Below are 23,197 nucleotides of genomic sequence, written 5' to 3'. Positions count from 1 at the left end.
GTGTTTCTTGGAGAGAGGAGGGGGAAGAGAAGGAGGAGGAGGAGGACTGCAGGGTTTGTGCTCAGTGAGCCGGAACCTTCTCACGCCTTTGGCCAGTGCTGAGAGTCTGAGAGGAGGAGGAGGTGAGGAAGAGTGCAGACAAGAGGAAGATGAAGAGGAGCACAGTGAAGGAAAGCAAAAAGCCCCAGCGAAATTGGGAGCGAAAGGATGGGGGGGCTGTCAGCAGGCTGATACATTGGGAGGGTTTTACAGTAAAATGAGTTCACATTCACTTTTAGGTGGGGTGTTCGTTCTTTATGTGCTGTAACACAGTTCAATCCATGTGTGTTTAACAGTCTTTTCCTAGGCTCGCTCTGCATCTGTATCCAAGGATTGTTTAGGCGACCATGTTGAGCTTTCCAATAAGACTTTAAGTGTTGGCATCATACATATAAATGTTTGGAGCAAATTCCTGGAGTGTGAAAATTAATATATTCATACAGCTCTTCCTTAATGTTCAAAGACAAATCCATATATTTTTCCCACATCATCACCATGTCGGGGGGTATTATAAATTCTGTCTCTGTTTGGGGGCATCCCTGTTTGTATTTACGCATGTTTTACCAGATGGGCGTGACTCCAGGGCAGAGAGATGACATATGGTGATTATGGCATGAATCTGGCATCATACTAAGATGTCAAAACTATGATTTATGGCTTAGATATCTGCACACACACACACACACACACACACACACACACACGTCCCGGGGCATTTGCTAAAACACAGAACGCTAATGGTGCCTCATCTGTGAGGAGAGATGTTATGTTCTGAGAGCTTCAAACATTAGATTTTTTTGTTTATTTGTTTTGGTGGGTTTCTTTAATAAACAGCTTCCGCAGTGGGCTGTTAATGAGAGTGTAATGCAAAGGAAAGGACACTTTGGAAAGCATGAGGTCAACCATCACGTTGGAGCGTTTCTAATTTGCGTGCGTGATGGAAATGTGTGTGTTTGTGTGTGTGGGCTGAGGGAGAGAAGGATTGATCGGGAGGGGAAGTAGAGTGAATAAAAGGGCGACGGAGAGAAATAAATGTAACTTAATTGTAAAGGCACATGTCTGAGGGTGCAAACATGGCTCTAATATGGAAAATGAAAAATGTGTGCACGGCCAGGCGTGAGAGAGGGAGAACAGAGGAGAGGGAAGAGTGAGAAAGAGAGATAGTGTGAAATAAATCCAATAAGCTCCTCAGTCATGCTGCTCTCTTGAGCGTTTTTAAGATCCACTGAATGAAATAAATAAGAGATTTTTTTTTTTTGCTTTTGTCACTTTCCCCTTTTCATCTCACCCTCCAGTGTGCTGCAGTGCTGTCCTGTTGTCCTTCAGTTTAGCCCTCATCTGCCCGTTACCTCCTCCATCCCCGACAACATCTGGCTGCTACATTTGCATGCTAGTTAGGAGAAATACTTCAGTGACCTCCACCCTGCTTCCGATTGCGGTTTAGTAGCCAAATGTCCCAAACCTGTTCAACTCTGGATTTTAAAGAAGCAGATTAAGAACAAACCTGACGAAAAAAGAGGGAAAAGGACAGAAATTTGAGAGAAAAATGTGTAATTTTTGTTGTCTGACACAGAAAGCTGAACAGACTGGGCTCCTGACTGCATTAAAAAGGTCAGTGCTTTGCAGAACACGCCACAGCACTGCTGCGTCTCTGTCTGTCCTCCACATTTTTTATCCACAGTGTCTGTTTTTCATCCTCATTTCAGATTTCACTTCACTTCCAGTACCCTGATGCCCTCTGAATGAGGAGATCACACTGCGGCTAAGGAAGGTCGGTGTGTGTGTTAGTACAAGATACATAGTGAGCACCATGCAAGGAATGAGGGCACCTGGTCCTCACGTCTTCAGCGGTCTGTTAGGAGGGTTGAAACCCAAGTTAAAGATAAACGGTACCGTTGGGGTTAAGATAGATTTGGGATAAGGGTCAGGGTGGGGGAGTTGAGATTGTTATATGAAAGTCCTTATAAAGATAGAAGTTCAAGGGTGCTTAGCGATGGACAACTTCCCATTAAAATGCATTCATAATAATTAATATTTACTCTATTTCCCTCCCACAAGAGCATAATTCAACATTAGTCTCTGGAAATGTACCACATGCCAGATTAACCGTGAAACTGTGAAATGAGCTGAATATGGAAGGTGAATTTGTCTGCTGTTGGAGGAAGATTTACTCATTTGTGCAAAATAATCTCCAAAGTGAACCAGGATATGACCTGTTACCACCAGCTATTGAAGACACCTTAATTAGAAAAACTAAACCAAGCCCATGTTTGAATTTTAAGCATAGTTTATTTGGCTCATTATTACAGTAGGTAGTCTACTTATTTAACATGATTTAATTAGTTATATCAAAAACATCACAATACACATTTTCTAACAAATATCACGTGACACATTCTTATTGTTTCTTTTTTAAGCATCTTCACCTTTTTACACATGTAAAAACTGCAGATTACCGCTTCGGTTTTGATCAGTTATTCAAGGATCAACCATCAAATTTCACCAACGGCCCGACGAATTTCATCTTTAACGTCGACTCGCCTCGGCGGGACTGAGACAGCAAAATGGCCAGGTGCAAACAGAGGCACCCCGAATGTAGAGGGGGGAGGATTAGAGAGTGGGGGGGGGGGGGGGGGTGAAACGGAGAGGAGAAGAAAGGAAGACAACCCTCTGCGGAGGGGTAAAGGTCGAGAGGAAGGAAAATGAGGTAGGAGGGGAGACAATGAGAAGGAAGAGAAAAAAGGTCGGGGGGGAGAAAATGACAGACGTGATGGAGGGAAAGGTCGGAAGGATTGAAGAAAGGTGAGCGATGTTTAAGAGTTGGTGCTGCTCCGATACGCAGGGCAGGCAGGTAAAATCTAAATGGGTAACATTTTGGTCGTTTTGGGGAATTCTAGATCCATTTACAAATTAACGTGTGTTGACAAATGAAGTCAAGGAAATGGAAGACTCTTAAAAATATTTATATATGTACAAATCAAACCAAACACTTGTATATCTCATCGATAAGCATTTGACACACATTTATCATAAATTACCATAAACCCTACTCATATTCAATAAATTAATATCAACCATCACTCCATCACCACTTAACAGTTAACGGACTATATCATCATTATATGGAATAAGATAACGCACGTGCATGCATAGTATCAGTCCTTAGCCGTGGTTTCTGATCAAGTGGCTGCGACACGGGTGGGGGGGGGGGCACTACAGCACTGGCGAATATTCAAGGGCCCCTCCCGACTTAACAAAAGATGAGAGTTACGCCACAGTAATTACAGCTCCTTCTTCAACAAGAGCAAACACGCATGTTTAATTTTACAATAAAACCTGGTGTTAACATTATTATCGCGTATGTGTTTCTGCATGTCTAAAGCGATGCAGTAAATATAGGTACAATATATGCACATGGGGGGGGGGGGGGGGGGGGGGGGGGGGGGGGTAAAATCTACATGCAATGCTGCTTGTGCTGATTGACGAAAGGGGGGGCGGGGGCACACCACCCAGGCCTGCGTAATGGAGCTACAGTATATGTCTTGTGTGCCTCCAGGAGCGAACATTTCACAGTCATTGTCCGCCTTGTTACGCTTCAGCTAATAATTTCAACCCTTAGTCATGGATTGGACTGTATGGCTGTGGCGTGTGTGCGTACGTGCATGCCTGTGTGTGAATGCAGACGCGGAGCTCAAAGTGCTAGCTGGCGTTAAAGCCGCCGTGATGGAGTGATGGAGCCGAAGCTGAAAGGCAGTGTCACCAAATTTGAGACAAATTTGATATAATAGGCTTCTGAGCACACACACACACACGCACGCACACACACTTGTGCGCATACACACGCACACACACTTGTGCGCATACATCCATAATAACACATGTATTGAAGCATATGGGCATTTGCTAACAAATAACACTGTATACGCGTCCAGATTAATATGACAGATGGGTTGGGTGGAATTATGGAGAAAAGCAGCAACATTCGCTTGTTGTTCTCAGAGTGTCTGTGTTTGTGTCTTCCTCTCTGTTGGCAACATGTCACATGGGCTCCCCGTTAGGTCTCATCACAAAAGTGCATAATGTGGGAGAAGATGGAGGGAAAAAAAGGATCAAAAGGCTGTGAAGTTCTTATTAAGCAAATTCCTCTTGGATGACCTTGTCTGAGGATGTCAGCACTTCCACAGTGCAACAGAAGGCAGTGTATAGCTGGCTAAAACAGGCAACAATGGTTATCACGTGCAACTCAGACAGGTACCCAGCGCTCCGCACAAACTACGAACATCATGGAGATCCGATCTGCTGCGTTAAATCTTTTTTCCTGCAGCCGTCGTATGTTTATGTAAGATCAGACCTCCATGTATAAGCTGGCTTGAGTTGCAGTGTGATTTTGTGCTTTCATGAAACGTCAGCTGGAATAGAGTTCCGATTGCACGTATGCACACACGAAATCATCGGGAGCAAGTCCGAAATTCCCTTTTTCAGAAAGGAGAGTGACTGGCCGGCGAGACCGGGGCACGGGCATCTCCAAACCTTCTTTTACTGAGATTCCTAAATAAATCCATCATGACATGCACGTTGTCGCTCCTCAGAAAAACAGATTTTGTTGCTTGAGTTCTTTGGTCTCCAGTCTGCTGCGCACATTTGCTGATGACACGTTTCTTTTCATGAAATATTGGACAGATGGTGTCAAACAATGGCGGATATTTACTGAACAAACGCAAAAGAAGTTTCGCTCTAAGTTCCTTCCTGTCTGCTCTGCAGCTGGAATTTTCCAACAGTCCGCCAGTCTGGGTCGGGCGGACGTTAATTTGCAGGAGCAGCGTATTCAGGGTTGGTGTAGGAGAAGCCGAGGAAGTCGTCCTGGTCCAGGTTCATGATGACCAGCTTGTCGGTCGGAGTCAGGTCCACTGGCATCTTGGTGAACTCCTTGTCAAAGTTACAAGTGTCACGACGGCTCCGCTGCAGGTTTGGAGGGTGATGTAGGTGGGAGAGACAGGATGACAAAGATCGGAGGAGAGTGGAATGAACCGGATGGGAAAAGAAGAGAACACAGCAGGTAAGCAAAATGGTTGGAAGGAAAACTGTTTCCATTCAACAGGAATACACTGTTCACAGCCTTAAAACCCATCAGAACCACCAGAAGGCAGCAGTCGTCGTGCCGCCTGATGACACAGGCCGCTAAACAGAGGTGGAATGTAAAGAAGAATAAATTTCTGGATACTCAAAGTACCACCTGAAGGAATTATGTCTCTGATAAATCTATAGTAACAGAGGGACGATGGATCTTCTGAAGTCCCGGACGTAGGTGAGAAAGTGATTAAATCAATATCTCAAAATAGAGGAATTAAGCTCAGAGCAAGAGCAAGTTTGACTTTGTGTAGGCGTTGAGGGAAACCTCTCCTGACTCACTGCCGCACAGAGACCGGGGGCTACGCAGACAGACTCTCAGGCTGGGGCTTTTTATTGGGGCTCCCCGTTTGCTCGCGGCTTTGCGAGCGTCTGCATGTTTCAGCGAGATCACGTGACGCCTGTAAGCTGGGTTAGAGTGCGTCCGCTGTCGTGTGATTTGTGGCGAATCAATTTCCTACGTGTCAAGGCAACAAACAAACATATTTTATCCGGAGTGGATTCTGCTGAGGCTTCAAATCTTCCCATCAGTTTAGCATAGCAAGCGGTATTTAAGTGTCTCTGGCACGTAGCTTCTTTAACGGCACGGTCAACACGGAGTTCTTGTAAAAATGACCTTGAAGATCACGTTCAAATCCTAATTAGGACTGGGAACAGTGGGACGCCAGTACAGCCAGTCAGACATAGCAAATCTGACTAAAAGTTAATGGTCGACTAAAAGATGCTGTTTTTGATGTTCCTCTGTCGTGTCACTGTCTCGAGATGTCTGATTAGATGGGGTGAGGTTCTGCGAAAAGGTGGAAATTAAAATTCCTTTGCATTAGTTATTCAAAATGAAATGTTTTAGCAATATATAAGTAGAATTCGGAGAAAATCGACAACAATAAATGGATCGAAATGAATCCTAAACGGTATTTGTACATAAATGCAGAAACATTAGCAATAATTGGTTTTAATTTGTGCTTCTGAAACTTAGAGAGGAAACTTGAGGTCACAAAGATGGGATGTTTCATTTTCTAACAAGTCCAGTCCTGCTCACCTCTCTGGCAACAGAAAAGAGATTAAACGGGACACTTGTCTTACATGAATATACATAAACAGAGACATGAACTGCACCATCATTTAATTATTTGTGTTCCATGTTCCGTCTCCAGCATGCAACTGTTACTGTATGCACAACTGTAGTGAATATATACTGTCCAAAATTTGACCCTGGAGAGTATTCAAGCTTAACGTCTCCACTGTTTTCAGCTATGACGTTGGTGTATTTTCAGAGAGAAGGAAAAATAAAGACAAGATGAAGACAAAAGTTGACTCCACACACATTTCTAACATGTACGACAAGCAAGAGACACATATTGACAGAGATCACAATCCAGTGTTGTGTCTCCTACCTTTGTCTTCAACCATCCCATCACCTCAGAGGAACTGCCTCCGTCCACCAGGACATCCCTGTCCCTGCCGGCCCAGCTCCACCTCAAGCATCTGGGCTTGATGTCCACGGGAGCACAGCGACGACCGCGAATCCAAGTGGAACTCAAACATTCGGATTGCTGAACATTACTATTCACCCTATGGCTGAATCCAACCAAAGGATGGAAGAAACGAATGATTTTGCTCCTTGGTCCGACCAAATCAGATCAGCCCAGGCAGAGGCGTCAGCTGGAGACGAAGGAGCACAACTCCAGCTACGTCAACATCAATGTCAGCCTTGTTTATTTCACACCAGAACCAGAAGTTTGACAGAAGCTAACCGAGGTTAGCATTGTCGCTAACAGGCTGAAACCTCTGACTCCCTGACCCTGCTATGGATTATGACACAGATGGAAGGGGCAGATTGAAACATCTCATAATAAGCTTTAATTTTAAGCACTGCATAAAAGGCACACTAAAATTATATCTGATTCGTGTTGCTCTCAGGTCTCTTTCATTGAATCAAATGGAGCAGTTCATGAAAAGATCTGCACAGTAACAGATTAAAATGGCTGACAAATCCTTCCAACCGCTTTCGGGGTTGTAATTCCTGCTTCGCAAACGTGGGCGCCCACACGCGGCGTCTGCACCAGCAGGACAACCAGCCACAGGACGAGTGGTCAACAAGGATGATGAAGCAAGGAGGTGACAGGGACATGTGCTGAGGAGCCAGCTCCAGGATGACCTGCTTACAGTGGCCACTGAGGAGGGCCTCCTGCAGAAACCTTTTCATGGGACGTAGCATCAGGTTCGCTGAAGCAGGCAAGCTGACAGCAAAGGCGAGCGAGTCAAGAAGTAGAGCAGAATACACTGAAACACATGATTAAGTTGCTCTGGTTATGTTCCCAGAGTGCAGCTGGGTTTAGCTTAGACGTCCCTGCTGCCCACTGCTGAAAACAGTTAAGAATACACAGTGTTAATACACTGTAGGACTGGCAAACCAACCAGACAGACAAACCCCAGCACTGGTTACTATGGTAAAACTGGCATCCCAGAGGTCACAGGAGCACACAGAGGTGAGTGCAACTGGGAAATAGGCAGATTTCAGGGACACAAACCATCACCAAAGATCAGAGGGTAAACGCGTGTAATATGTGCTCTCGCTCATTCCCCCATCTCTCTCTCTCTTTCACACATACGCTCATGAACACACACACACACACACACACACACACACACACACACACACACACACACACACACACAGCTGCCAGCTTGTAATGTGTTCCATCTCAACTGCAGCCAACGCTGTGAGGCAGAGCGAAGACATCTGAGAGAGATTGAGATGCGGCAAAGGACAGAGAGTGAGATAAATATCAGGGGCCCTTCAGATGTATAGATAGGAATCTTGGAGGGGGCAGAAACATCAGGGCAAACGCACATTTGTTTTCCGACTCACTGCGTTCCGGAGGCAGTGGTTTTAATAGAGAAACATGTCTTTAATTTAGACCTGCCCTCTCTGCAGACCCCCCTCCCTTCACCTCTCATTCCTCTTCTGCTTTTCTGCCTCGCCACCTTCCGCCCCTCCGCCTTCCCACCTCGCTCCTTCCCTTCTCAGTAACGAGAGGATTAGCGGGAGACGAACCGATGTCAGCCGAGGATGAGGAAAAGAGTGGGAGGCACGGAGGAAAGGGGCGGCGACGGCGGAAGGGGGGGGGGTGAATGAAAAGCGGTATCGAACGCTGACCTGTTTTGGGCTGATAAGCGCAGAATGCTTTGTGCTGAAGCCACTGGCTTTAATTTATAGGCTGCAACATTTGGAATTAATTATCAGACATACTCCAGCAGCGCTGCAGCCTGCCCTGTACACGGCTATTACATCCACTCCAATTCAAACTTTATACAGCTTATGTGCCGGAACTTACACAGGAGTTCTCCCTGCTGCTGATTAAAAGTCCGGCTGTCAATGAAATTTCATGGAATGTGGGCCGATTAAGTAGCAGCTGTACTGAACCGTTTAGGTGATCCACCGTGAGATACAAAATAACACACTATTTACTCATTCATTTACAGTTCCGTTCCTCGACCAAAACGAGCTCTGCGGCTCAACAGTTGTAGGCTCGGCGTTGAGCCGTTACAGGTCATTCTGAACTACAGGTGGCGACGAGGAGCTCGTAATCCGCTTCCCTGCCACCGTTAAAGACAGGAAAAGCACCGGGCCCAATGCCACCTGATGCTGAGTTCCCTTTACAATGATATCATGGCCGACCTTTTAGCGTTCCAGATATGGTGTCGGAACACAAGATGGCGACCTCCACGGAAGCGATGTTCGACTACAAACAACCCCTGGGAAAACAGGCGGAGATTCTGCCGCTTTCAAACAATGTGGTCGAAGAGGAAGCACAAAACGCAGGGCGTAGCCTATTTTTACCTCTCGGCCAGCGCTTTGTTTACCGTTTACATTTGGGTTAACATCTTTGAACGCCAACTTTCCAACTTTCCGAGTAGGAAATCTGACATCGGGAGCGTGTTCCAGCTGAAACTTCCGACTTGGAAATGGGAAAATCTGACTTCACGTGCAACGGAATGCTGCATGTGTGCTGCTGGAACACATCATTACTGCGTTCCTGCAAATGAGCCTGTCAAGCTAACGCAGGTAAATGAATACCTTGGTTAGTTTTATTTCCGATACCTGCAACTGTGGCACGTGGCCAACAGGAGATACCCGTTGGGGAAAAGCAAGAGGAACTTAGCAGAGGTTGGACATTTAAGGATCTCCTTAATCCTACTAGAAAAGGTTGTTCTTCTGTCTATGACCTGCAGAACCCACATGTAGCAGAGCTCTCCTGTACACACAAAGCGCTGTTTTACAACACAGAGAAGGTGTTGCCCGTGTACAACACGATGCTGGATTGTGGAGGGGGACGGCAACCGTGTGCAGAAGCTCAGTGGCAGTGGACGGCGAGCAGCTTTAGAGGAATGAGCGAAGCGGCTGAGTGGCTCAGCAGGGCTGTGTGTATGTAGGCCGCGTTCTGCATGTTATTTCCTTGAAGTCATCAGACCTACTCTCCCCCATCAGGGAAAGGCTCTTATGATAAGTGGCAGCCATGAAATATGCACAGCCCGTCGCAGCCTCGCTTCGCGGAGCCTCGATTCTGCTCCCTCGTCCCCTCCCTTCGCTCCTCTCCGCTGTCCTTTCTCGCTACCTCATCAGCTCTTTCCTCGCCTCTTTTCATTGTGGAATTGCTTTCCTTGCCCATTTCCCAGAAACCCCCACCATGTCTGTCACCTTCCATTGGCCTAAATCTCTTTGTCCTCACACACTTTAGCTGTCCTTTTAAAAAAAAAAAAATCTATTTTGGGCACGACATAAACGTGACAATCACCCCTGAGGCATTTTGGATCTGTTATTCCAGTCTGGCTTTCCTGAAAAGTGAAACAGCGACAATAATGTCGCCAAAGTGCAGTGAACACATTGAGTTTAGCATGTGTGAAAATGTTTGGATCAGGGGAATAGAAGAAATCTACAGTGCTGTGCTTCCCTGTGTGAAATGTTGGTATTCCCATTGGGGTCAGGCCTTCACGCTTCCTCATCTGTCCGCTAACGCATCACCATCTGTTCCACTGGTCAGAGACGAGCACAGAACTGACTTTCTTAGGCTGCTACCTGGAATTTTATGGCTCTGTTTCAGGAATGTCGATCCATTCCCTCCTTTTAACACACAGAGCAGATATTCCAGACTTGTAGTCCTCGTGATGCCCACCATGTCGCAGATCACCCGAAAATGCAAATCAGAACCGTTCTGTTTCCGTTCAGAACACTCTTAAATCTAGTCATCCAGGTCTCGCAGTCATTACCTTTGGCTACATTTACAGATGCTCTGTGGGGATCGATCATATTCAGGGCGTGTCCAGAGTGTTCTGGATATCAAATAAGACGGCAGCAAGACTCCCACCCCGGCTCACGGAGGAGACTATAAAATGGAGTTCAAAGTTTTCCAGAAGAGCCCTGCTGCTGCTTCCATAACCAGCGAAGGTGTAGCCCACAGGAGATGGGAGGTGAGATGCTGTTGTGAAGCTCCATGCAGCTGTGTGGAGCGCTCTTGTTCGCAGCGCATTGAGAGTAATTTAATCTTGTAGTTTGCGTTATCCATATTGCTTCCGGAAGCTCCAGTTAACTCTGGACTGATGTCGGAGGCTGCACAGACACGGTGTAACGTCATTTCAACGTTAAAGGGAAACACGGGGGAGAACAGGGACGGGGCTTGGATGCTTTGCGAGGATTTCTCAAACCATCACATATTTGGCAGAAAACACCTTAAATAAAAGGTGTCTCCAGACCCGGATCGGATCGGCGGATCATCCTTTTCCTTAAAATCAACCTGCTCGGGGAAGAGACGTGCCATGGTAACGAGTAATCCAGCCACACCCGCTCAATTTTAGTGGCACTCAAATGTATTAGGTGCATCCTCCTCGTTGGCCGTGATAAATATACCTCTCAAGAAGCCTTGTCGTATTCATATTTAAATTAATCACGCGGCTAACGGTGGCTTCTGAAGGTCGGCTCACCAGCAGCACCGCCTTTCTGTCACAACATTATTGCTAGCTAGGGAAAACAAAAGAGAAATCAAGCCGTCTCCCAGTTTCGGGAAACCGGAATTCACCCTGCGCTTTGCTGTTAATTGTGCGAGAATTTCTTTTTTGGTTTCAAGCGTGGCTAGTTTTGAAAAACAATACAATACAGCTTCCGTCGGGACGCCGAGTAAGCAGTAATTTGCTGCAACGTCATGTCATTTTTCTTATTGCTTTAATTTCAACATCATGCATTCCTACAGGAGAGCAGCGAGTAGGAAGGAGGAACAAATGAATACTGCTTGATATTGTACGCGGCAAAAACACCACACAAACGGGAAACAAGGTCAAGGCCAGGCCGGGCGGGTGAGGACGCCGTCGCAAAATACAAACGGGCGCGTGCATTTTCGCACACTAACATACTCACGTGCACACAAACATATGCTGTAAACACTCAGATATCTGAATCATGCTTCTGTAAAACACAAAGGACGGAACCGCTAGTCTCATCTATTGCTTAAATATTCCATAAAAGAGAAATCGGAGCATTAAAAAGTACTTTTGTCTATTAAAACTACATTTCCCAGCAGCATTTTAACCTCACGCTCTGAGCGCCGAGCAAGACAAATCGACCACATTTAATGTTCTCCGTCAACTCTGATAGTCCGTAAAGGCGATATTGGATTTTTTTTAGGGGCGGATGACTTTTTTTTTTTTAGAATAATCACAGGATGGCAGCAGATGTGTGCAGAGGAATGATGTTAAAACGCTGCTGGGAGACAAAGTCAGAGGATATTATGATTAAAAACTCATGCACAAGTATGAGAAGCATTCCAGTTTTAGATAGAGAGAAGGAGAAACATGGAGACACTGTCATTATACACTCAACCAAAAAGCACACCAGTACTGCATCGGCTGGAATTGGCTGGAAATGAGTAAAAGGAGAGTTAACTTGAAATTTCTACTGATCGTGCTGGAGTCTGGTTGTAGATTTATCCTTTTTCTATCAGTTTATTATCAAGGATACAAAGCTATGAGCAAGGGAAGGTGTGGATTTGTGAAGGTTTTAGTCCTCTCTGCTAATTAATCCCCCTAATTTGATGATGTGCGATTAAATGAACACGTCGTTTCTTCACACTGTGCAACATGAGTTGAATGGGTTTTCTTCTATAATGAGAAGTGGCGTGCCTCTTTCTTGAAAATCTCAGTTAATGCACAGCTTTTATTTTGAAAATCAACCAGATTCAGGGCATCGCTTGAACAGGAAGTTCCAGTATGCCAACCAGCTCCAGACTGGCTGCCCGCATCTTCCTGGGACACTCCCACTGTACGATTCCCAGAGTTTTGTGCTTCTCAAACACAAAAAACTGGGGGGCAGACGTGTCACGGTGATAAAAAAGGAATTTGAATTTGGAGTTGCGCTAAAAAGCTACGTGAAGTTTTCCGCTCCAAAGATGTTGCAACAGTGTGAACAAACGTTGTGTATTCATGTCAGTTTAAAGCAGGATTCACCCAGGATACGTCAGCCCACATGAGTGGTGTGTAGAAAATGCATGGGGGGTGGGGTGGGGGGGGGGGGGGGGGCATCTGTGTGTCTGTGCTTGAGCTGGAGTCAAGCCTGCTCTGTGGCAGCGCTGGAGGCCTCATTCCCGGGGTACTGTGGGTTGATAAAGGAGAATCCCTGGAACTCGTCCTGGTCCAGGTTCTGAATCACTTCCTCGTCAGGAGGGGTCAGCACCGGCGGGTGGCGTGTGAAAAAACGGTCAAAGTTCTCCGCATCCCGTCCACACTGTTGAGGAGGGTGGGGAGGGATGAAATACAGGGGTGGGGGGAGGGGAGGAGTGGGGATGGACAGAAGTGGATGGAGTGCAGGGGGTGGGACAAGGGGAGGAAAACAAAAAGAGGGGGAGTGGTGGGGTGAACCAGGGTGTGAGATGACATCACTTGAACATGGCTTCAAATACCAGAAAAAGGTGCCGATACGCAGTCCGCGAGCATCGCTCCCCTTTTCCCGATATTCGAAACATATTCAACAATTTACTCAACAAGGTCAGCGGAGTCTCGAGCGGCCTGTGGCGGTGCACGACGGTCACGTGACCAGAGGAAATACGGCGATTTTTAAGAGTAGTGGTGAAGAAAACCAGAGTTTTTGCTTTGGCGCGATGTAAGTGGAATTCCTAAAAGATCGGACACAAACAACTCAAAAGCCGTGAGATAATTATGGAATAATTGTGGGTTAATTGAGGGTTAATTACTTGCTGCTGCAGTGGAGACCTGCTGAGATCTGATAAACCAAATTAGACAAACAGATTGTGCGGTTAAGTCTAACGGGAATAAGGCCGTTTGATGCCTGTTAGAGATACGCTAGCTAGGATGCCCAACCGAAGTCACACCTGCTTTATTAAATACAGGTGTGATGACTCCTGTCCTACGTCACGATTCTTGTCAGTTGCTCTTATCGAACACCGACTGCCAGATTATATCGTGGTCGTGTATGTGTCGACATTCTGGGTCTGGCGGCTGCTAGCATAATTGCATGGGGACGTAGCAGTTGACAAAAATGACTAAAATCTGGATTTGATAAGATAAGGTGGATAAAAACAATTCAAAGCTTCCCGCGCAGCCTAAAACTGCATCTGTGTCAACCAGTAGGGGGCAGTAATATAAGAAAACTTCTCTTCTGGCGACCTATTTGCTGGCATCGGTTTGAGGTCTTTTCAGCAATAAAATTGCCAAAACACGTCAAATTCAAGGATTCCGATGGCTGTAACTTGATAAATCCCCTAAACAACTTATCACATCCTGAGAGAACCAAATCCTCGTACCTGCTTCTTTCTGCTTTTGTTTACTAAGAGAGCGCACAAAAATCTATGCCATGAAAATCTCCCGCTCCGTCTTGTGAGCTTAAAAAAAGCCACCTGAATGAATTTTGTCTTATCTTAAAGAGTATTTTGTGTAGCTTGTATGGGCTTAAGACAGGAAATTTTTTTTGGTTCATTTAAGTCTGCTTCATTCCCTCATTCTGACCGCCAGGAAGCTCCAGAAGAGCTGAGATACCCGTGAGATATGCGTCCACCTAAGTACATAAAACAAGTTATTAACTTGAAAAGTATATTTTTCCCTACAGTGTGCCTGGTGGGGACTTTGAGACGAGCCATTCCATTTTATTTCCATCCCTGCCGCTGCACCGAGCTTTAATTAACACAACAAGGATTCACCGTCCTCTGACAACATCACCCGGAGGAAAACCACAAACTCATTAAGTCTCCGTAAGTCAGAGGAAACACGTGAAATTAAGCCTGACTCTTTATAGTTTGCGGAAATGTGAAAGCGAGGAATACAGCAGGTTCAAAACCCTGTTCGCAGATAATTACTCGCATTTGATTTAACCTGTTTTTGGAGCCAGATGGGAAGATTTTGCAACAATTGCGGGGATTAATTAATAAATTTGGAAGTCTCCCCATGCAACAAATGACAGCTAGCGCCTTAAGTACCTCTAATTACTCGCCCAGGGTTTAATGTAAAATCATTTCCTGATAGCAGGTGGCTAACGGGGTTTGCGTGAAAGGCCTCTTTTACGCTGCAGTTGTTCAAATTCCAGGTGAAATGTATCCATTGATCCATCAAAATCCTATTTTCTTTCAAGAAATGCGCCGACGCTGTGAGGAAAGTGTCGTGCACCCCGCGACAGGCCGCCACTGAGACCGAGCCTCGGAGCATGCAAATAAACAGAAAACAGACATGAGAGAACCCAACACAGAAAACTGGACAAATAAAAATACATGAGGACAGATGAGCCGGTGCATGAACAGCTGACCCACGTGTGCACGGAGGAGTCGGCTGACGGACACGAGAACATAAATAAATAAAGGCGGAGATGAGGTTCGGATGTGCTGACGCGGCCATTTTTCACACGTCAGAAACCAGTCAGTCAGTCGGGTCAGTTGGTTGTTCTTAAACAGCCTCCTCAGTGTGAGACCTGAAGCAACAGGGGCGGGACGAAGGGCAACTACACAGGTGCTCCTTTAATGTACACCGACTCTGGTTTACATGAGTATTTCTGTCCTCTGCTGCGTCCAAATTTAAGCTAAATATTGTATTTTATCAGCATTATATTAAAGTATTTTTAGCTGTACAAATATAAATAATAGAGGGAATACAGAATTAGAGCTGCACATGGAAAACAGCCTCAAACATGAACAGAAATTTGGGAAATATGGCAATTTAACTGACTGTATTACTGATAACAATTCTCTTGCTTTTTTTTAAAAGCTAACACAGGTTAGCTTAATCAAGGCAGAACTTTCAAAGCCCATGCTCACTTTAACTACCGTAATCTGATGAAATGAGTTTTTCACCAGTTAAAGGTGAGTTTGGGGTAATTTCTTTTCACGGCACTGCAACTGGTCCTGCAATCAAAGGTATTGATTTTGGGACTCCAACATGATTTATGGGCAGTCATCAGGAAAGAAACGGTCGTGACACATGAGCCCCATGGCAACGTGGAGATGTTGAGATACAGTTCAGCACCAGAACAGCTCGGAGCACCAGTGTTCTCACGATGGACATGAACGACGTGTATTTGAAAATTCCAAACCTTCGGTTCCAGTGGGAAATACAGAGACAGAGGGAGGAAGAGAAGAGGTGAAAGACGAGAGACAGAGACAAGATCAGACAGAAAGAACAGGCTGACAGAGAGAAGAAGGGATCAGAAAACACGTTAGCGTTTGAACTGTCAGAAACAGACGTTGCACGTCCTCGCCACGCGTGTGTGCGTGTGTGTGTGTGTGGTGACATCATTCAAGGTGGAGCTGAGTCCAAACTGCAGCCCTGCTGGAGACAAATGTAACCAACCAACCAACCGAACTCCCAATATAAATTTAATCACAAGCAAACGTCTTCAGGGTCTGAAAGTCATCACACATTTTTTCTGTGCATAACCAACTTTTTCTTCTCCAGTTTGCCCCGTTTCTCATAACATCCCCAGCAGTTCTTATTTCCTGACTTACCTCTGTGTGCTGTCCCATACTGGAGGGTGTGGACTTGTGGGGGCGGGGGGTTGGAAAGTGAGGAAGATAACAGAAACAGTGGACAGACACACAGGTCTCCAGTGACCACGAGGACGGACGCTTCAGCGCGGCTTCACCGAGAGTTTAACCACGAGCAGAATCTGCTGCTCTCTGCCGCGCTGCAATGCTAATTAGCCCCCCGAGTTTTCCTCCTGTGGGGTGAAGTCGAGTTAAGTGGGATCAGACTTACAGCTCGCGGTTTGAACGGTGGCTGCATCTCCTTGCTTTCCAGTTTCTCCCAGTCGATGTAGCGGAAGAAGCTGTGGTCTCTGATGTCTCTCTCCCCCTCCGGACCGCAGCCCAGCCGCTTCGCAGGATGCTTTGTCATCAGCTGCACAGAGAGCAGGAAGATCACGGAGGTGGCCAGGTAAATGAAACCCTGGTTGTTCCCTTTCAAAAACACTATTTCTGTCACTTTGTGTCCCTTCCCTCCATTTCAACACAAGTTCAAGGCAACTAAGAAACCTTCCGTGGACACTGCTGGCATCCACGGCAACAGTAAACAGTAGTTTATTGCGCTAAAGGCTAAAATCAACATATCGCTTGTTCGACTCGTGTAGAAACTGGTGTCGTCACGTAACATGAGACAGAACATCTTAGGTTAGCGCAGCGTGATGGTCCAACAGTCAACAGATCGACTTTATTAAAAGGTAAGTTGCTCTGGTCAAACCTTTGGGCCTCTGGATCAACTGAGATCCTCAGAAAACCCTCAGAACTTCTTTACATGCGCGGCTACATTATATCGTATAGCGTCGTTTTCCCCTTAGCATTGTGCTGAAAATGAGTCTGGAATAAAGGGGTGTGTGATGATGCCCCCAACCCGACTTGTGAGTGAGACTTTGAGTCTTGTCATAATAAGAATAAACTTCCTCCGATCCGCAATCGAAGGCATTGCTGCCGCAAGGCCCCCAAAATCCCCCCCCGGCATCATTAAAGCTTCATCTCATTTATTCCTGTCCCTCTCGCTCACCGTTGAGTTTAAATCTTCCATCCATTCATCTCCGCTTATAAATAAATGTCAACTATTATAATGATTTCCCCACTTCTTCGCCATTTCACCCTTCCTTCCAACCATCTATCACGGCGTACGCGTCCCCCCCGGGGACCCAAATATACCGCCAGTCACCGAACCACTGTCTGAAGATAAATGGAAATCCTGCTCGTTGTTGTTATTGTTGTTTTTCCCGCTGCCATTTTTCTTCGGGCATAATTAAGGAGCCTTTACAATGAGTGTCCGCGTAAGAACCTTCAGAGCAGCATCGGGACCGGTGACGTCAGTCAGAGCGAGTGTGGAGGCGGCGTGAGCGCCTTCCCCTGGAGCACAAGTCAGAACTCGTTACAATAGAACCAGGCCCAAAGTAGGTGGGACCAGAGTTTATGGCATCACCTTAATAGTCCCGTGTCACTGAGGCCCATAGGAGAAGCTTGCTAGTCTATTATCCAACACCCTTCGGACGTGTACTGTAGAATGTAGAGGATCAAACAAACTAGCTTCACTCCGCAAAGACATCTTTCTAAATTACAATCACAGGGGACGCTGTCCCTGAGGAGGACAGGGGCAGTAAAGCACCCTGGATAGGTCACCAGCAACACACACGCACCTTGAACTCCACACAAACCTGCCCAGAAATGGCCATTAAACCTGGAACTGGTGACAAACCGCTGCACCGAGTGTGCACGTATTAACTGAAGCAAAAGAGTAGAAATGCCTCGGATTACTTTGTCTCCACAGCTCCTCTCTCTCTCTCTCTCTCACACACACAGTACTTCTATCTTTGCAAGGACTTTTACTGGCTTGATATACCTCCCAACTCCATACCATAACTCTGACCTTCAGCCTAACCCTGAATCCTTTGAAATTATGAGCCAACACATCCTCACTGTGTGAAATATGTATTCCAGCGCTCATTATGTAGCATATAAGAGAACACACACACAACTGTGATACTAACATTACACTGCAGCAAAAAAAGGGGGACGCCATTCTGATCAGCAACCCCCCCCCCCCCCCCCACACACACACACACAGTCAAACACAGCCTCATCACATCCTGCCGACGGGATTTACACACAGCCGTGACAACAACTCCATCAGATTACCAAACTCATCTGCGACAACTTTGAATTCGTGGGACTTAATAAGAACGAGCGGCGTCGATTCAAATGGACGAGCGTCTGTCTGCAGGACAAGTCGCTATCATTTAAATGTCCCAGGCAGGAAAAACACAGAAATGAACTTTTCACATTTTATTAAATGGAAATGTCTTGTAACAATGACATGAAAAATGCTCTCTCTCTCCCTCTCACACACACACACACACACACACACACACACACACACACACACACACAAAACACGCACGCACGCATGTGGCGAGTTAACCCAGAGCTGGCAGGGAGCACTGGGAGCTGTGGGGGTGGACCAAGGCGAGCTTTCATGCTCCACTGAAGATACACTGTTACAACCCGGTAATCATCACTAATACATAACACAGCGTGTGCACACGTGTGTGCGTGTGTGCGTGTGTGTGTCTCACATACTGTACGTGTCATCAATTTATCATTAAATTTAGAAGGACGTTTCACAATGTCACAGAAACCATGTCGACATATCTGGAGACGTATATTCAGCTACACTGCAAACGAGCGAAAGCCTTTTTTATAAGTCTGTCTAAAATGACTAATTCATGTCTTTTCTTTCATGCTTTAGTATATGTGATATTCGGGTGGGGGGGGGGAGTGTGTGTCTACGTACAGCACATGAGGTGATGTAAAATAAAAATGAAAAATAAAGGCAAAACAGCATCCTGCCAATAAACACTGCAGAAAGAGGACAGGAAAAGAAGAACATTGTGACAGAGAGAGAGACTAAGAAAGAGAGAGAGAGAGAGAGAGAGAGAGAGAGAGAGAGAGAGAGAGAGAGAGAGAGAGAGTACCGTACTCTTACTAGAGAGAGAGTTGGAAGCAGGACAGGTAAGAGCAGATGTGGCTTCAATCTAAGTAAATGTTTGAATACTGATGATCATTGGTCTTCCTCTCCTCATCCTTTACCCCCCAAAACAACTAAAAAAAACCCCAGACATAACCTCCTCCTGCAATGTGAAAGAGAGAAACAGGTGAAAATAAGAAGGAGACAAACATTTTACTGCAAGGAACGAGCAAGGTTGAGCCTTGGACAGGACATGCTGCACTTTCTGTCCCTCTCTGTCTTTATCTCATTCCCTGTGTGCACACGCGCGAATGTGTGTGTGTGTGTGTGTGTGTGTCACTCACCCCTTTACAGATGGCTACAGCCTCCTTGGACATTGACTTTGGGTAAGAGACATGATGCTCCATGATGGACTGGAATAATTCATCCTCATCTTCCCCATCAAATGGAGGCTGTGCGGAGGAGGAGAGGATGTTTAAATTAAATCATTCAGCTCTCAGAAAGCTCCACTCTAAGTAAGATTTCAAAACGCTGCACTCCAAAAAACCTCCATCTAATTGTCTTTCATTCCGAGGTGTCAAACGTTAAAGTCGTGACGACAAATGAGTGGTTTCTAATTATTTTGATTAAAAAAATGAATGTTTCACCAAAACGCTGACACACCTGTCCGGCCAGCATCTCATACAGCAGCACTCCGAAGGCCCACCAGTCCACCGACTTCCCATACGGTTGGTAGGCAATAATCTGTATTGGAAGACCCAAAACATCTGGATTTGAGAGGTCCTTGAAAGAGACGTTGTCCTTGGTGGCTTCCAGAGCAGCAGGACGGATGGAAACTGACTAAACGCAACATCATCGGCTGTTCAGAGCTACTTAAGGGAAGCAGTTCTCATGATCTCTCCAGCTGGAGCCATCGTGTTTCCTAAACCAGCTTTCTACCTCCCAAAGAATTCCAGGTGATCTGGTTGGTTTGGATTTTCATTGTCTGAGGGAATCAAAGATCTCAGAGAGATCTTATGATCTTAAATCAAAGATCCCTCCCGGCCTACCTCGGGAGCGATGTAATCCGGGGTTCCACAGAAGGTCTTGGTGGTGATGCCGTCCAGCATGTTTTCTTTACACATGCCGAAATCCGCGATCTTAATGTGGCCCTCGCAGTCCAACATCACGTTATCCAGCTTCAGATCCCTGCAGGAGGAAAAAAAGAACAAAAAAGATCATCTAATTCATCCGTCCACCTTAAATCACTGATCAATAAACCAATAGTGCTTTGTCTGAATGCGTGCAAATGTGGTTTTATTTAGAAAACAATAAAAACGCTGCCATGAATTAATGGGAAGGGTGCCTCATCTGACTTTCTCTGGGACGCGGACGACACGTTCAGGGCCGTGTCCAGAGTTTACCTGTAGATGATGCCCTTTTGATGGAGAAAGAAGAGGCCGATGGCGATCTCGGCGGCGTAGAATCTGGATGGACACGGACGGAAACACAAGCAGTCATTACAGAGGAGCAGGGAGAAAGGAAGGGAAGGAGATGGAGGCATAATACACTCGTATGTGTGTGTGTGTGTGTAAAGGTCAGCGCTGTCTCTTCGAGGCCAGAGAGCAGCTGATAAGATCAACAGGAGGAGTCAGGACGTGCTGACCAGGCCTGCCTGCCTGCCGCGCGTTAGACTTTTAACCGATATTGCCGCGGTAACAGCGGCCGGTCCTCCCGGAGTTTGCTCCCTTTAATATCAACGAGCTGCCTGTTAGCCCAGGAGAGGAGTGTAATTTTTGTTCCGTTTCGCCTCAATCTTTGACGCTCATTTACCCACACAGGAGGAGTTGTTTTCAGAATGAAGCCCCGCCGCCTCTTGGGGCGCTCCCGTCCTCAAGCAGAGCCACCGCGATTTAGCTGTCAAGTACAGCACCCCGCGGAAATTAGCCCTCAGGCGGGAATGAGCGGGGCAGAACATACAGAAGGTGTTTCATCTGTGATCAGAATGACAAACCGGCGGGGTTCTAAGACAGCGGCTGGTGTGAATTCTTAGTATCAGATGCAAAGGAGAGTAGAATCAAAGCACCTGAACGCAGCATCCAGGCTTCCTGGCTGTGTGCGTCTGGTCCTTCAGGAGTCTAAACCCCCTGTCAGAGCGAGGAGACTGATTCCCTAGGAAGCGGATGAAGGGCAACACCTCTCGGCGGCTCTCGCTTCCCCCCACAGATCGCAAGTCAAATATGTCAGCCCGCTAGTTTGAGCTGACGCCGGTGATCTGGCCAGCCACCCCAATTATACTCTGGAGTTTTGGAGATCAACCCAAAAACTCCAGGAAAAGCAATAACACTTCCCTCCCCGAGGCTGTGCGAGAATTCAAGAGTTTAGTGTGATGATGCAGTGTTGAACATGAGGGTGTGTGTGTGTGTGTGTGTGTGTGTGTGTACTCACACAGCGTGGGGCTCTTTAAACTTGCCGACCTGCTGGATCTGGTACATGAGATCTCCGCCATTTATGTACTCCATGACGAAATACAGGCGGTCCTGTGGACAGACGCACGCACGCGGGGGAGAGGCAGGGGGGAGGTCAGCGAAAGTCAGGAGGGAGGTTACAGATAAACGCGATGGCGGCAAGATTTCAGGACAGAGCGGGGGCGGAGGGGGTGGGGGTGTGTGTGTTCAGGCGCAGGTGGGCAGTGATGGACGACGTGTGATTGGCTCTTGCCCCCCGAGTCCAATCAGCCCTCGGCGGAGGGGACACAGACGTCAATTTAAGGCCTCGCTCTTGTCCATTATCTACAAAAATTGCCAAGATGGTGCAGCATGCGGGGGGATTTAGAGAGAGAGAGGTAGAGAGAGAGAGAGAGAGGCAGAGAGAGAGAGACTATGCTTTTCCACACTGAGGATGTTCAGTGGACGTAATGTGTAATTAAAATGCACATGTGTGTGTGTGTGTGTGTGTGTGTGTGTGCTGGCCTGTGTGTTTGTATGTTTTTCTTAATTCCCATGTATATGAATCCTTTGCTCTGGGAATTGCTGCAGGGGATTAACTTATTTTTGCTTCAAGTTTGTGTGTGTGTGTGTGTGTGTGTGTGTGTGTATATGTGTGTGTGTGTGTGTGCAAGGTCAGCTCTATTTGTTCACCTTTTCACCACTTTGTCAAATAGATCCAGTTATTAATGAATGAAAAGTGGCCCAAACCCCCTCACCAGCTCGCTAACAGCGCCATCGGGATGATGTCACATCACATCTACGACCTTTGACCCATCGTTGGAACCATTTGGTTTATTGGTCAAAGGATGAGGCTGAATTCAGCGGCTGTTTAGACTACGGCACTCGGCCGCGGCGCAGCTCTGCCCTTCCGCTCGACTCGCCACGGTTACCTTCTTGTCAAAAACCAGGTTTGGAAGACTGTAGTTTTCCAGTCACGCTGTCTTTATCACGTGCTGGTTATCCAGTCTGAAGACGCTGTCACCCCAAATTTATCCAAACAGGTTAAAAAAAAACGGCACACTTCAGAACGCCCGGCGGTATGATTGTGACCCTCACCATGGTTTGGAAGGTGGAGTGAAGCTGAGTCAGGAAGGGCGGTTTCCCGGCCAGCGCCAGCACCCTCTTCTCCACCATGGTGCACTCCACGTCGTCATCCTGGATCACGACGTCCTTCTTCAGAATCTTGACGGCGTACAGCTCCTCCGTGCCTTTGCGCTCGGCGAGCATCACCTACGGGGAGACGGAAGGTAAACCTCTGCCCTCCTGAGGGAAAACAGTCGGAGATCTGACGAGGGAATCGAGCCTAAACGACTTTTAATTTGTTAAACGGTCGGTCCAAACTGGTCGGTTTCCAGACAGGGAAGAGAGGAAGAAGGGATTAGAGCGCACGTCTTTCTCTTGGGTGAATGGGTGAAAGAGGGATTTATCAAGCAGGCGGTGCAGATTGAAGGAGGTGGCAAAGGGCAGAAGGACTGAGGAAATGACAGAGAGAGAGTGGCAGCCATCAAAAACCCATAAATCCTGGAAGCACGTAGGCTCCATGATACTTAAACACACCGTGCCGATGTCAGACTCACACG

General features: G+C 46.6%; 1 protein-coding gene across 2 annotated transcripts in view; it reads right to left on the bottom strand.

The window, feature by feature from the left end:
- Window positions 1-3,484: 3,484 nt before the first annotated feature.
- prkcbb (protein kinase C, beta b) overlaps window positions 3,485-23,197 on the bottom strand; it is a 54,002-nt gene continuing 34,289 nt past the window's right edge. The window contains exons 10-17 of one of the 2 annotated variants that reach the window (XM_029836201.1): window positions 22,674-22,847; window positions 21,577-21,668; window positions 20,553-20,615; window positions 20,199-20,337; window positions 19,813-19,893; window positions 19,494-19,601; window positions 16,411-16,551; window positions 3,485-4,998 (exon numbers count right to left, since the gene is read on the bottom strand). In XM_029836201.1, the coding sequence (XP_029692061.1) occupies window positions 4,843-4,998; window positions 16,411-16,551; window positions 19,494-19,601; window positions 19,813-19,893; window positions 20,199-20,337; window positions 20,553-20,615; window positions 21,577-21,668; window positions 22,674-22,847 (954 nt within the window). In that variant the 3' untranslated portion in view covers window positions 3,485-4,842. Of the gene's footprint in view, window positions 4,999-7,096; window positions 12,941-16,410; window positions 16,552-19,493; window positions 19,602-19,812; window positions 19,894-20,198; window positions 20,338-20,552; window positions 20,616-21,576; window positions 21,669-22,673; window positions 22,848-23,197 lie in introns of those variants that run through there. The other variant, XM_029836200.1, reaches the window with a different exon arrangement.

The sequence above is a fragment of the Takifugu rubripes genome, chromosome 5, assembly GCF_901000725.2.
Source record: "Takifugu rubripes chromosome 5, fTakRub1.2, whole genome shotgun sequence".
Classification (NCBI taxonomy): domain Eukaryota; kingdom Metazoa; phylum Chordata; class Actinopteri; order Tetraodontiformes; family Tetraodontidae; genus Takifugu; species Takifugu rubripes.
The sequence above is the reverse complement of the archived record's forward strand: the minus strand, read 5'-3'. Positions and strand labels throughout refer to the sequence as shown.